At 41.8% G+C, this 14,101-nt stretch overlaps 1 protein-coding gene across 1 annotated transcript in view; it reads right to left on the bottom strand.

Annotated features, from left to right (window-relative positions):
• Positions 1–14,101, bottom strand: part of LOC104627473 (tenascin) — a gene marked incomplete at its 5' end in the record, with an annotated part of 41,301 nt that overhangs the window by 9,838 nt on the left and 17,362 nt on the right. The window contains 3 exons of the mRNA XM_010295752.1: positions 200–343; positions 1,583–1,705; positions 7,095–7,367. Of these exons, the coding sequence (XP_010294054.1) occupies positions 200–343; positions 1,583–1,705; positions 7,095–7,367 (540 nt within the window). The remainder of the gene's footprint in view (positions 1–199; positions 344–1,582; positions 1,706–7,094; positions 7,368–14,101) is intronic.

Raw genomic sequence — 14,101 nt, 5'->3', positions numbered from 1 at the left:
AGTAAATGGCAGCCTGATCAAACTTAGAAGTTCTATACTCATTTGAAATACAAAGATGTAAAGAAATAGAGGGCAAATTCTTCCTACAGTTTGTGTGGACAGCAAAAATGGGATCTCCGTGGGTTTTCAGCTCCAGTTCCTGAATCTCTCTTACAGCACAGACAATGCATTTGAAAAGCTGCTATTTCCTCATTATTACCTGTTTTCAGAGTGCCAGAGACGGGTTCACTTTCTTCAAAGCCTTTCACAGAGATGATACTAACATTGTAGTCTACACCTGGGACTAACTTCACCAACTTGGTCCTAGTCTTGCTTCCATCGACTGTAACAACATTTGGAATACCTAGGATGAAGCCAAATGCCAAGGGATTAATGATAAAATACTCCAGTAAATGCTTGAAGGACGTGTTTCAAGTTAGACATTATGACCAACACGGACGTACTTGTACAGGAGGAGGTGAATTTTCCCCAGTTAGTTACAATCACTGATGTCAAAGGGCAGTCTCAGAAAAAATATTGCTGCCATGACACCTAAATCTAAGACATTGGTTTGTATATATTCCTAGTGGTATGCCAACAGTAAGAAAAATTACCATTCAGAAAAATGTAACATAACAAATGATACGTAAGGTGAAAACACAGCACTCTACATGGAAGTTCATACACTTGTGAGGACAGGCCTTGTAGTTTAGATCTGCTTTGTTTCTGGTAAGGGCTGGAAGCTTCTCCTTCACCCATCTCATTTTGAATGAAGATATAGTATATATTATTTTAAGAAATGCTGCATGTTTGAGTGAAGACTTAGGACATGTAATTGTTTCAAATTCTGGGTGTGTTCCAGGAAAGCACTTAGACAAGTGCCTAACTTTATGACTGTGGATTGCTCCTTTTCTTCTGTGGGATCACCATATATTTAAAGTTGCATGTGTGCTTACATACTATATTGTCTAAAGGCCTATATCTTTACTTGTTGTAGTCAGTAATATGTCTTTTATGGTCCTGACGTCTGTAGTGTTTGCTCTTTAGCTATTTGCTTTTAGAGCTGTCCCTAAGTTATGCTAAAAATCTGCTTAAATATACTAAGTTTTTAAGCTGAACACTAAAACAGAGATATAATCGATGGAATGAAACAACATGGGGGAGTAATAAGAAAAACCACTTCCTTGGAAAAAAATTATAACCATGGATTATGAATATTATTTCCAAGGGCCATCTTTTCAAATATGCTTAGCTCATTATGTCCCTACAAAATAATGAGACAATTTGGAAATAAATGCTTACTTAGGAGGGTCATCGGGAGCAGAGATTTTTGTGAATGTGGCCCTATTAGGGGTAAAACCATTCCAGCATCTAGCTCTGAGCTCCCTTACAAGCCTTGTCCACGGGATGTGGGACACTATGCTCAGAGGTCGGATACTGGGACCATGTAGGCACACCCACATTCCTGGTCAGCAGTTTGAGGAAAAAAGAGATGATCTGTGTAAGATCACCTGGGGGGTACACTGAGAGATGGAGATCAGCACAACAAACCTTTTCTGCTCTCCCTTTTACCGTCTTCCTCCCTGTCCATCCTCACACTCACCTCCTGTGACAGGGACATAGGAAATCCGGAAGCTCTCCACGCGGGTGCGAGGGGGTGTCCAGCTGACTGTAGCAGAGTTTTCGGTGATGTCAGAGAAAGAAATTCCCTTGGGAGATCCAACAACTGTCGGTGGATAACAGAGAACAAAGACATCACAGAGAAAGAAAAGGTAAATAATTTGTTTATCCGTCCTTAGTGCTGGAACACTGATTTGTCTTTTCCTTCTGTCCCAAGGGCTGATGCTATCAATAATTCTGTCCTAAACAACATTAATGCAGGGAGTACGAAACAGTTCATGGTTTTATTACATACTGACAGCAACAATCTATTTGGTCTAAATTTTCCTTTTTCAGTAAGATTACAGTAGTGCATAGCTTAAAAATACCCCAGACATGTATTTACATATCATGTACACAGAAGTAACAGAGATTTCAGTGTTATAGAAAATTATGGAGGGATACTTACAGGAATGAGATTCTATTACCCAGGAGCCATTATATTTATAATATTTCTACCCCAGTTTCACTTGGATGAGTTTTAGACTTTCCATTGAGTCTCAGAGCCCTATCTGTGACACACACCAACAGCCGCCCTTAGCCCTGGAGAGATGACTCTTCCTGAGCATGAAGTTTCTACATAGGATGCCTGGACTCAGTTGTGTGAGTTCATCAACGGGTCCATCCTCTCAAGCACTGACTGCCTGTAACTTCTGTTGGCTTCAAACTATAAGTGAGAAAATTTTCTTCTTGGAATCTTTATCTGAGACCATGATTTTCCTTAGGTACATTCAAGCACACCCACCCAGAGGATGTCCAAGTACAACCATCATGAGGAAGGCACTTGTGGGACCACTGCAGCTCTCTGTCATACAACCCAGCCTTTCCCAGTATAAACCTGAGCACTACATTTGCCCGTATAAATTACCTCAGTAAGCTGGGCAAACCAGTTTTGCCAAAATGACCCAATCTCAAGATGCAAGCCAACACATGTCTGAAACATTCCAGTTCAAAGCTTAATTAAGCTACTGCAAAACAAGATGGAAAGGGCTTCTGGAAGGACATGGTGAAGAGACCTGCCACTTCAAAGTTTACACTGAGCACCTCACTTCCAATTTGTTTTTTTGACAGTAACCAAAACAATCCTGATGTGTTAAAAAAATAAACAGCCCACACAGAGTAGGCCATTAGCACAAAGAGGAGAGGTACCAAACATCAGACACATTAAGAGTGGTGGAGACAGGCTGAGGGCAGGGGAAGGGGGGCAAGAGGAGAAAAAAAAGTGACTGTGCTTGAAATAGCTTGGAAAGAACGTGCCTGTGGGAAAGAAGTCAGAGGGCTGTTTGTCCCATGTGTCCCCAAAGCTCTAGCAGCAACGCACTAAATAAGCTGAAAGGCAGGGAAAGAAAAACAACTGAGCTCTTAAGAGAAATGTAAATAATTTCTCTGGAGCTCACTAGACATGTTGTGTTTGTGGGCTTTGTTCACATGGAAAAGCCAAAGAAAAAAAGAAAATATTTAAAGATTTTAATTAAGATTTAAGTACAGTCTGAGGAAACAGAAGACCATAAAGAAAACCTGGGAAGGAGAGGTGAAAATCACATTGATTTTGCTTTGCATTGTAGGTGCCCTTAGTGCCAGGTGCCCTGGTGAAAAGTGCTAGTGACAACTCTGGAGACCAAAGAGATGGACCAATACTCCATTTTCATACACATGGTAAATTCCAACCTTTCCCAGAAAATAAAGTACCCGATCCATCCCACTTGGACTCTGCTGTGCACACTTCCATGGGCTTCCTGCTTGTTTTCTGTGAACTGCATAACAAACAGTAGTAAGAAGAGCCTTGGTTATGTGGGAGTTCCACATCCCCAAGTACCCCAACTGCAGCTACTTTCCTGGGTGCAAACCTGGCAAAGAAAATATAACAGACCATCAGAGCAAGCATCAATCCTGGAATAAGTCCCAGAGATGTAAGAGAGTGGTACCTTTGAGCACAGGGAAGTTAAAAAGGAGCAAATGAAACCATCTTCTTGAGCTACCTGGAAGCCAAAATTAAGCAGGTATAAAAAATGACCAGTGTGCTTTGTCTTGTCACTTATTAAAAATCTCAGTTCATCTACTGGACAGATACAGGTAATTAGCATTATCCTCCAGCATCATGGAGGATAATCCCATGAGCTGTATGAGAGATGGACAACTTCCCTGTGAGGTTGTTCAAGCACCCATGATACCTGAGTAGCTGCTATTCTTTGGGAATTTTCTTGCTAAAAAATTGTTCTTTCATTACTAACAGACATAGTAGTATGTTCACCGACTGTCTTCTCCTAAGCAACAGGAAGAACCAGGTTACATTTATCATGTATAAAGAGCATGTGAAGTGTTTTGTGATCCTCTCAGATGAAAAATGCTCTCACAGTGTGGCAAAACACCATTAGAAGAAGAGGAAAGTAACAGCCTGAGACCCACACTTCCTACCAAGGGTACTAAGTGGCACTTAGCTGTGTTGTGGTCCCCTGGTGAGGGCTGAATTGCACCTTAACAGACATTATACAGATGAATTTCCAAAAGACACTGACTGTCCCTCTGAGAGCAGCAGTGGACAAACTCCCTTGTGCCAACTTGACCAGACACCGCAGATGTGTATGATGCTGCCTTGCGCTACAGTGATTTTATAATTAATGTTTTCTATCGCAGCAGAATTGATGAGGGCAAAATGACAGACAAATGCAGAGGGTAGGGAGAGTGGGTACCATCATCACCCCAAAGAGGATAACCTTTTAACAACTTTATCATCAGCAGTTCTGGGGGAAAACTATTGCTGTTCATTCATACATACAAGTAAATAATGGAGGAAAAACTACTGGTGATGGGTGTGGGAAGATATGACTTTATTGTCAACTCCCATGCCCAACGGTTTCACACCACATCCCTGGTGGGATGGAAGCAAGGGAGATCATCTCAGCCTCCAGGCAAGTTACCAGCTGCAGGACCAACACAAGCTACATGGAGAAAACGCCAAATGCCAGTCCTGCCCTACTCATCCTTTCCACATCCAAAGCGCATGGCTGATTTCTTAAAAGAGGAAGAAGGAAAGGAAACCACAGAAGAGGACAAGGAATCAAAAGGTAAACACTGCAAGATGCTTCCTCCCCCTCCTTCCCCATGGCGGGCCGGTGGTTTGCTGTACAACGCGGTAAGAGGTCAGACCCTCAGAGAGGAATGCTCAAACCACACTCCCTCAACTACATGAATTACACCAGCTGAGGACCTGATCCCTGAAGACTATTTGTGTATACAAGGTATGTGCCCAGGTAGGGAAGAAGAGGGAAGATGTGAGTGATAAATACAGACAAGGATTTTCTACCTAGATTATTTTCCTGCCTTCATTTCCATGGTAGTGTTTGGTTTAGGTTTTCTGGTCTGTTTGCTAGCTTTGTTCCAACTGTTATTTTACTATCTATCTCCTCTACTAAAGCTAAAGACTTTCTAGCTAATTTATTCCTTGCTCACTTGTAACTTGTACACAGGCCAGCATAAAGTAAAGCTGAATATAAGCCTGTCTGAGCTATGCCCTTCAGGGGGAGAAATATTTCTTTGCAACCAGACTGAAGATGCTATAAATGTACATATGCTTGTCTAATAATCAACTCCTAAAAAAGAAATTAGTTAGATGCCTTGGCGGCCCAGCTACCCAATGTGGTGAAATCTGCAGTCCAAATTATTTAGCTGGATTTTTGTGGCTCCAGCTCTATTATCAATTATCCATGGGCTATTTACATCTGACAAACATCTTTTGGGCTATTGGCTTCAGTAGGTGACATGTGCTAAATCTGCTTGAAAGAACTGAATAAGAATGTAGTCATGAGGAAAATGATAACTCTTCGTGGTTTACCATAAATATCCTAGAAGTCAGTGAAAATGGGGACATGGTGCTAACAAGTGCAGTTGACTTTAAACATTCCTCTCCATTATGAGTCAATCTGCATGAGCCTGGAGAACGGTGGCTTGTGATGGATGCATGTTCTGCTTCATATAAATGTCTGGGTGAGTATATATATGCCCTTACTGTTTATTCAAGGGATGTGACAGCAATCAGTGGAGCTGGTCAGAAACGTGCCTTGCCATGCTAACAAGTGGCACCACAGACATTAAGGTGAATCATGAGGCCATGCTATTTCAGGAAAAGCTGTTCAATACTGAGTTATTGTTGTCCCTTTTCTGGGCATTGTCTGGAGTACACTGCTACAGCTGGGCAAAGGTCTCTTTTCTGCATTTCTGTTTGCTTCCTCATACACTGAACTTACCTGTCCCCTTCTTGTTCCCCTCCTCTCAGAATTAGGTTGATTTGAAATTACTATGTTTTCATATCAGCAAGCTCAAAATCTTTAAAAGAGTGATTTTGGGTCACAGGACATTGCTTCATTTTCTTGAGATGTAAATGTTTTTCAAAATGAAAACATGATTTTGGTGGGAAAAAAAATGAAAAGCCAACATTAACTGCTTCAAATTATGAACTGTTTTTTGTTTAAATTAACCTAAGGAATTCAACCTAAGCCTCAAGAACTTTTTACTTGACTAGTATCTACGTATTTTCATAGAAAAATAATAGAAGAAATAATAGTCCAGTTACAAATAACAAAAACTTCCTTCTTCTCCCTGGCACTGAGAAAATGAAAAATACGGAGATTTTTCAGAAACATGTATAGGTGTAGGCTAACTTCAGAGAAAGACATTTGCAGTTATGTTTACAATGTTTTTTCATTAATGTGAGACTGTGAAAGGCAAGAACTCCAGTTTTGTGTTATTGGCGTGCTGCAGTTGAGGATTAAGGCCTTGGTATTTTTAAACCAAAATGGCATGAATTGGCAGTCATACCAGCATCTTTTCTTCTGAATGATTTTACCTGGGTAAATCACTAAGCTAATTTACATCAGGATTTTTGACACACAAAAATGGGAATATATCGCAACTTCTGCTGAGGGAGTTCAAAGCTTGGATTTTGCAAGAAACTCAAGTTTATTTTGAACTATTGAGCACATGTTGCTCCTGGTAAGATCAGTCTAAGTTAACAGTGGTTAGTCCATTGCTGCTCAAGGCATAAATAGACTTCTCAATAGCTCTGGTAAATTCATTTTGTCATCCCTCTTTTCTAAGGAGGTAAGTTGTTGTGCAATGGTGATACATAATTAGTCACAGGAAATGATTGAAAAAGGCTGATATGGAGACAATATTGCTTGGCCCTCAAAGGCAGTGCTTTAATCACTAGGCTCTGATGCCTAATTCCAGATCATGAAAGTAATTAAATAAAACCATATTAAATAGACAGTGATGAAGCTAAGGAGTCTGAGATGATGGGTTATAAATAACTACACCACATTGAACAAATAACTTGGATAGGGCACATGCAGGAGACAGTTCAAACACCTCAGTAACAGCTCAAGCTGGCTATGAAAATGAAAGATGCTGAAAGAAACAGGCATCAACATGTTACACTTTTCCTACTGCAAAGACAATACCTGTGGTTGCTACTGCATTTACGGGTTGGGAACGTCGTCCACTGCTAACTCCATAGAGCTCAATTTCATATTCAGTACCCTCTTTCAGCCCTGTTATATCCTGGGTGCGCTCATGGCCTGGTACTATTAGTTCCAGTGGATCAGATTTCCTTTTGGTATCCCTGATTTTTAGAACAAAACTGTCGAAAACCCCATCATCTGCAGTCCAGGACAGACGGAAGCCATCTGGAGTAGCATCTGAAACCAGAAGGTTGTCGACCTCAGGTTCTGCTTCTAAAAAAGGAGAAGATAGTAGTAGGGAAAAGAAATCATTTTTTTAATCAGTTCATTAGACACCTGCCCGAGGTCTGGACATAGCACACCTCAAGAATCCAACCACAGTTCAAAGAAAGGGAAACAATCTGCCAGCTACCGGGGAAAAAAAAAAAAACACAAACCAAAAAACTATTAGCATTAAACACATACTGGAGATACAGCAGTGTGTGCAGGCTCATTCAAACTTTCACTCTTTAATAGCAAACCCACTGCATGGACATACACCATTTGCCTCTGACATGCAAAGTTACACATGCTAACAGTGAGTTTGATGTGCATTTCTCCCTCGCTACCTATGTAAAATCTTTATGTATGATAAAAACAAGCTCTGGTTATAGAACTGCAAGCATGCCTGTAATATTGTCGGGTCCCTCTCTGTTAGGAGGACAACATAGAAGCCACTTGAAAGATTCTTTTTCTTCATGCAAAACCCTTATTTCATGCACTTTGGGCATCTGTGGTGCTTCTGATCAGATGAATCCTTTACTCTGATATTAAACAAATGCTGAAGCAGCAAAGGGGAATCATGAAAATTCATATCCCTTAAAGAGCACACTTAAATCCAAATGCAAGGCCTCCTGTCTTTAGTGAAAGAACCCACTAAAGAGGATCCCAGGAGCTGTAAGTTATTAATTACCTGCAAAATATCTTTAGCTCAGTATGGTCAGGCATCATTACCCAGAGAAATGCTACTGGAGTGGTTACTGTCTTACAGCATCTCCAATGCACTTCTTTCTTCCACAGAAAGACATTCCTATCTATTCTCTCATGAACCTCCAATCAGGTAACCCCCGGCTTTACTGCTGGGGGCAGACAGCAACATGCAGATGAGACCTGATGGTTATGGGGCCAGAGAATCAGTCTGCAATGATCATTCAAGAAAGCTCAACTGCTGCTGGAAAACAGCAGCGGTGATGAAGTTGAAAACATGAGCTAATGTTTTCTGGAGAGAGATGTCAATTTTATGCGTGGCAATATCACACTCAATGGTCTTTGGGTGGAACCCACACAGAGAGTGAAAGAACGGAGGCCATGGGCAAGAAATCGATGACTCTTCCTGAAGGTCCTGACATTTGGCAAGTTGGAGAATGTTGATGTGCCCAGCAGCTGTTAACAAGACGAGCTACTGCATGCAGCCATTTTTCTTTAAAGAATTCGGTTAGAAGTACCTGCATGACCATACCAGAAACTTTCACCCCTCAACCCACGTCATGCGCCTCTACGGGATCCCTCATAAAGACAAAAGGGAAACATCAAGTTAAAAGGAATGGAATTTCTTTGGTGAACCTTTCAATCATGAGGAGTTATGTGTAGCCACGATGCAGAAAAGAATGCAAAAGCCAAGGTTTGCTTTGGCAAATGGATTGCATGAAACATCTTCCATGTGAGAAGAAAAGCAAGAAAGAAAGGGTGGAAGAGAACAATTTGTTCACATTGAAATACCTGTAACAGCCACAGTGCTTAGGGGCTTTGTTTGGTGCCCCTTGGCAAAACCATAAAGCATAACCTCATAGCCAATGCCAGTAATAAGGCCTTTAAGCTTCAGTTGCCGCTGGGCTCCTGTAAGGAGGAACTCCTGTGGGTCCAGCAGCTTGCCAGAGTCCACCACGACTACTAGAAAGTTGTCAAAGGCATTCTCCAATGCCATCCACGACACTGTGAACCCATAAGGGTTAATATCAGAGACAGTTAGGTTTTCCAGTGGGGGCATGGCCTCTAAAAGAAGGGAAGGTGCAAAAACACACAAAAAAAGAAGCGAAAAACATTGCAAATTAGAAAGTGTCACAGATTCCACCAAACATAAATCACATTTTTCCCCAAAGTATGGATTTAATAGAAGTGCATAGCCAGGACCACAAGACTAGGATTTTCAATGGAGCTTCCAGAAGTAGATGCTCAATTCTTAATTTTTATCAAGGGTGTTTCAGCACCTCATCTCACATGCTCCATTGAAATTCCTTCCAAGCTCACTGTGTAAGCACATTTCTTCTGTTACACATGCACTGTAAGAAAGACAGTTATAACCAAAACTGTTTTAGAAATGCTATGCATAAAGCTTTCATTTCCTTCCACTTGTCTCCACCACCGGTGCTCTTAGGGACAAGCCTCAACTTTGGCATTCACAATTCCCGTATTTTGCTTCTTTACCTCTCTACTTCACGTGAATATCTCCAGCTTTTCTTTTCAATGGTGGAGGGGTCAGAGATGCCAGAAGGACTGCCAGAAGCAGGACAATAATCAGTCAGGGTCATAGCCAGTGCAAGTACTAAATGCTTGCAAGATTCTTTTTTGTGGGGGATAGGAGAGAAGGCAGATTTTGCACTGGCTAAGGGCAGGGGCTAATGACTGCAGAACAGAGCAGTAATCTGTCCAAAGAGCTTCACAGGCAGCTGCTAGTGTGGTATGTTGACAACTTAAGGAAATTCCAGTGAAGGGTCTTTTTTTCCACCTCAACATGACATTTGTCAAAGTTTAGAAGCTGTAGATCAAATCCTCAAAACTTTCCCACCAAGTCTGGAAAAAAAAAAAGGGCCAAATTTTCACAGGATAGTTTCTCAGTGTATTTGGCTCACTCAAAAGCTGACAAGTCACATAGGAAGATCAACTGGCTCTGCTAAGCCATGGCCTTGATCCTGGATCCCAGGCATTGCTAGTATTTCTCTAAACTATTTGTCAAACTTTGCTTTGTTGGCCCAGGAGCCAACTCATCTGATCTTCCAATCATTCAAATTCCACTTACTTCAGAAAATACCAGTTACTTAAACACAAAACTTTCTCTCTGAAAGGGTTTGGGGTTTGGGTTTGACATTTCACAACTGTTGAAATTGATGTTCTCTAAGAATTTGGCATAAAAATTCCTTCCTAAAGTTTTAGAATTTGGAAGTCCTTATGTTTTGATGTTTACACATTTGGGTGCCAGAGATTCAGCTCAAATTTACTCAGTTTGGAGACATTTTTACTTGCTTCTAATCAAGCAATCTCAAAGATTCACGTCTTGGTTTCGTGTCTGGGTATGTGGCAAATGTGACAAAACAAATAGTGAGCCCAAATGCTGAAATTATTTTCCTAGCATAGGTGTTGAGTGACACCAACACTCTAAACCCAGCAGGTGTGTGTGAACTGCTAGCACATCCTTCTGCTGTGTAGAGAGTGCCACATATTTACCTAGTTGTGGGTAGCTTCCTCTCAAATACCCATGCCCATGGTGCACTTTCAAAAAGGAAGCATTTGTGCTCTGGTAGAGCAAAAGAGCAGGGTTGGTGAAAGCAAACAGCTGCTCGCTTCTAACTATGTGATCTATGTCATCGGGGCAGGTCAGAGCCGGTGCAAAATGCGTCCATTCGTCCTGAGGAGAATGATCGTGGGCAGTGCCTCGCACAGAAACTGGCAGCCCAGATGCTGTGAGGGGTGCTGCTGCTGCAACTGGTGATCCCGCTGCATGTTACTGAAGCGAGGAGAAAAAGGAAAAGGTCTCAGTTTCTCCATTAATCCTATTCAGGGTGTCGAGAAGCCTAGGTGACAAGCCCTAGCGGCACATATTGGCCACCATATACATAGATGGTGAACTCTGTGACATTTATTTGATCATCTAGGAGGCGTGTGACGTGCAACCGATCCCAGTCAAAATCTGGCCAAAATACACAGGCGTAAGGGATGTGTTTAGGGGACATCACAGGACAGAACGTGTTCTAAAATCCAATCCTCTCTGCATCCTTCAGATACAACTACTGAGTATTAGGCAGATTTTCCCCTCAAACTTCAGGAGTTAAAAAAGATTATTACACATGACAGAAAGACTCCAGAGGGCTCTTAACTCACTTTAAACTAGTATTCCTTGAAAATTTTTTAAGGTCAACATGACTGGTCTGACCCATCCTTGCACTAAGCCTGCAAACAAAACCATTGTTGCTGGACAAGATATTCAGTGCTGTAGAGAGTCTTTCCTTTTTATCCATGCTGGAATATATATTTTTATAAGCCAATAAATAGACTGTAAACCTTTAAGCAGATACCTGTCATGACAAAAGCAGTGAGGGGCTCTGTATGAACACCTGCATTGGTGGTCCCCTTAATGTTAATGTCATAGCCAGTGTAATCTAGCAGGCCTGAGATGTGAGCGCTGCGAGCACCTCCCGACACTGTAAGCTCCTGGGGTTCGTGTGCTGCATAGGAATCTCTAATGTGTATAACAAACTTGGCAAAAGGCCCATCTCTTGTGGTCCATGAGAGGTTGAAGCTGTCGGGGGTAACGTTTGTGAGTGTGAGCGTGCCCAGCTGTGGCTCAGCCTCTGAAGAAGAAAGGAACACAGGTGAAGAGACAGCATTACTCTGGGGAGCTGGGGGAAATGTGCAGGGGAGGTTTATAGATGCTTAAAGATAAGGCTGAATGGTTTAGCTTTGTTTCACAGTGATTAAAGGAAAAAAAAAAAAGGAGCATTTCAACAGCTATTTTGTAAGGTTTTGGAAAGAAGCCACTGAAATTAGTGCTGACTCTTAATTTATTGTTTCATTCAATTTTCTTAAAAAGCCTCAATTTTCCTAATGAAATGTGGGCCTGATTTACAGAAGCACCAACAGTATGTAGCCCTTTAGTAAAACCATAAAAACTGCAGGAACTCCTCACTGGGAATTTGATGGGACTACAAACCCACAGCAATTCCAAAGCAGATAAAGTAGGATTCAGGCAGGAATTAGGTGAGTCCAAAACAGACATCCTTGAAATCCCAGTTCAGCTCCTGTTTCATGTTTCTGTTGCCTAGAGTTGTAGATACTTTTATTTTTGGACCCTCAAGTTTATGAGGGGTTTCAGTCCTAATAGTGATTATCTCAGCACTAATCTCAGGCCAAAACCTCCCTGGACTCCACAGATAAGGTGTTCCTCATCCTCTCATTAGGCACAATCAGAGAATATCTAATAGACTGAACAAAAAACCCCACAACACTGCTGTTGCTCTGCTTTCTGACTGCTCAGTGGTCAGGGCACTTCTTAAAGAAGTAGAGACTTTCCTTTTCTGCTGGAGGAAATTCAAAATCACATCTCTCCCTTGCCAGGGGAGAAACCTGGCCTTCAGGCTATAGGAGGGGGAGAGCTCCTCACCCGTCCTGTTGTAAAGCTATTCCATTTAGCATAAAAACATCAAAGATTCATTAGAGCACAGAGAGAGCATAAACATGACTTGGCAGCCAGGTGGTCAGAGAATGCTGTGTCTGCTCTCAGGGCTCATTTTCTATTTTTTTCTCTTGCCAATTGAGTATAAACCAAGAACACCTTGGGAAATGCAGCCAGTGAGATACAGGAGAATAACTGAGTGATTCATGCTGGGAGAAAAGTAAGAAAGTATCCCACCAACAAAGAGAACAGTGAAAGAATGAAATCCTTTTCTTAACTAAAATATGAACTGCTGCAAGATGTTCCAACATTTATGCCCGTCCCTCATTGCAAGAATTTTAAATAATAGTCCACCTTCTTCTCTGGAATTACTTAGGAACAGGTGAATCCAAGTGGCCCCAATTAAGGACACGTGCTGTTGTCATGCTGTCAACCACAGACCGTCAATGCCTTCATGGCTGACAGTGAAGATGTCACCATGTAAGCATGGTACTTCCGAATACAGGGGAGGAGATGAGAAAATATCCACAAAGCAAACAGGCTTGGGTGGAGAACCCAGTGAAACAGAGCATGGAGCCATCAGCCCTGCATGCAGGCCAGAGAAGACAAACTGATCCTTTCCAATCTCATCTTGAAATGGCCACATTCCTTCACATGCCACTTGCATCCAGTCAGGAATGTTCACATCATAACACCCAGACTCCAAAGAACACTACATGCAAAATAAGTTGAAATTATGTGTTCAGGCGAGTCTTAGTGATCTCCTGCCATCCTGGAATCACTATCATCCTAGGAAAAGCTCTGACACCCAGTGAAACAAGACAGGTCTTAGAGACTCAAAGGTAGAAATGTGAGTGACAGTAGTGGGCTGACTGTCAAGAATGGATGAACTTGCTTTTTGAGCCCTGCTCTCTGCTGGGAACATAAAAATAGTAGGCAGAGAAGAACATCAGAACCAGCACAAGGCGGCCAGACCACTCCATGCAGTTTTGTTTGATCATTTAGCATGCTGCATGAAAATCCCTCAAGAGATGCAAATGTCTTGAAGACATTTGGTTTTAAGAACAAAGAACAAAAACAGCATGCAGGTGCCTCTCCAGGCTGCTAAGGACATGAAGGCCTCCCACCCACAACAAAGCAAGTGAGGATGGGATAAACAAGAACTTTATTCCAGATCAAGTGCAAAGATACTCTGTGAAAAACATTAACTATCTGGAGCAAGTCAATTATATATACACAGAACTTGCAAATAAGTGTATATATAAGGAAACCAATCATGGTTTACTACTGGCTCCCTTAATGCTGGGGGCACTTTTTCAGCCTCTTCCATTGTCTCGGATCTGTATTTTTTCCAAGCGCTCTCAAGCCCAGTGTATTTCAGCCTCCCCTCATAATGATCTCCCTATAATTTACCAAAGGAACAATGATGAGTTGGAGCCATGTTTTAGAGCAGTTCGGTGGACAGCAAAAGAAAAAAGAGAAGAAAGCAAACCTGGAAGGTGAAACAGTGAAATACCTGTGGTTGCCAGTGCTGTCAAGGTCTGACCACCTTGCCCATCAATTACACCATGGAGTTGGACAG

The sequence above is a fragment of the Phaethon lepturus genome, unplaced genomic scaffold (genome assembly GCF_000687285.1).
Source record: "Phaethon lepturus isolate BGI_N335 unplaced genomic scaffold, ASM68728v1 scaffold4931, whole genome shotgun sequence".
In the NCBI taxonomy this organism is placed as follows: domain Eukaryota; kingdom Metazoa; phylum Chordata; class Aves; order Phaethontiformes; family Phaethontidae; genus Phaethon; species Phaethon lepturus.
This window is presented reverse-complemented; position numbering and strand designations above follow the sequence as displayed.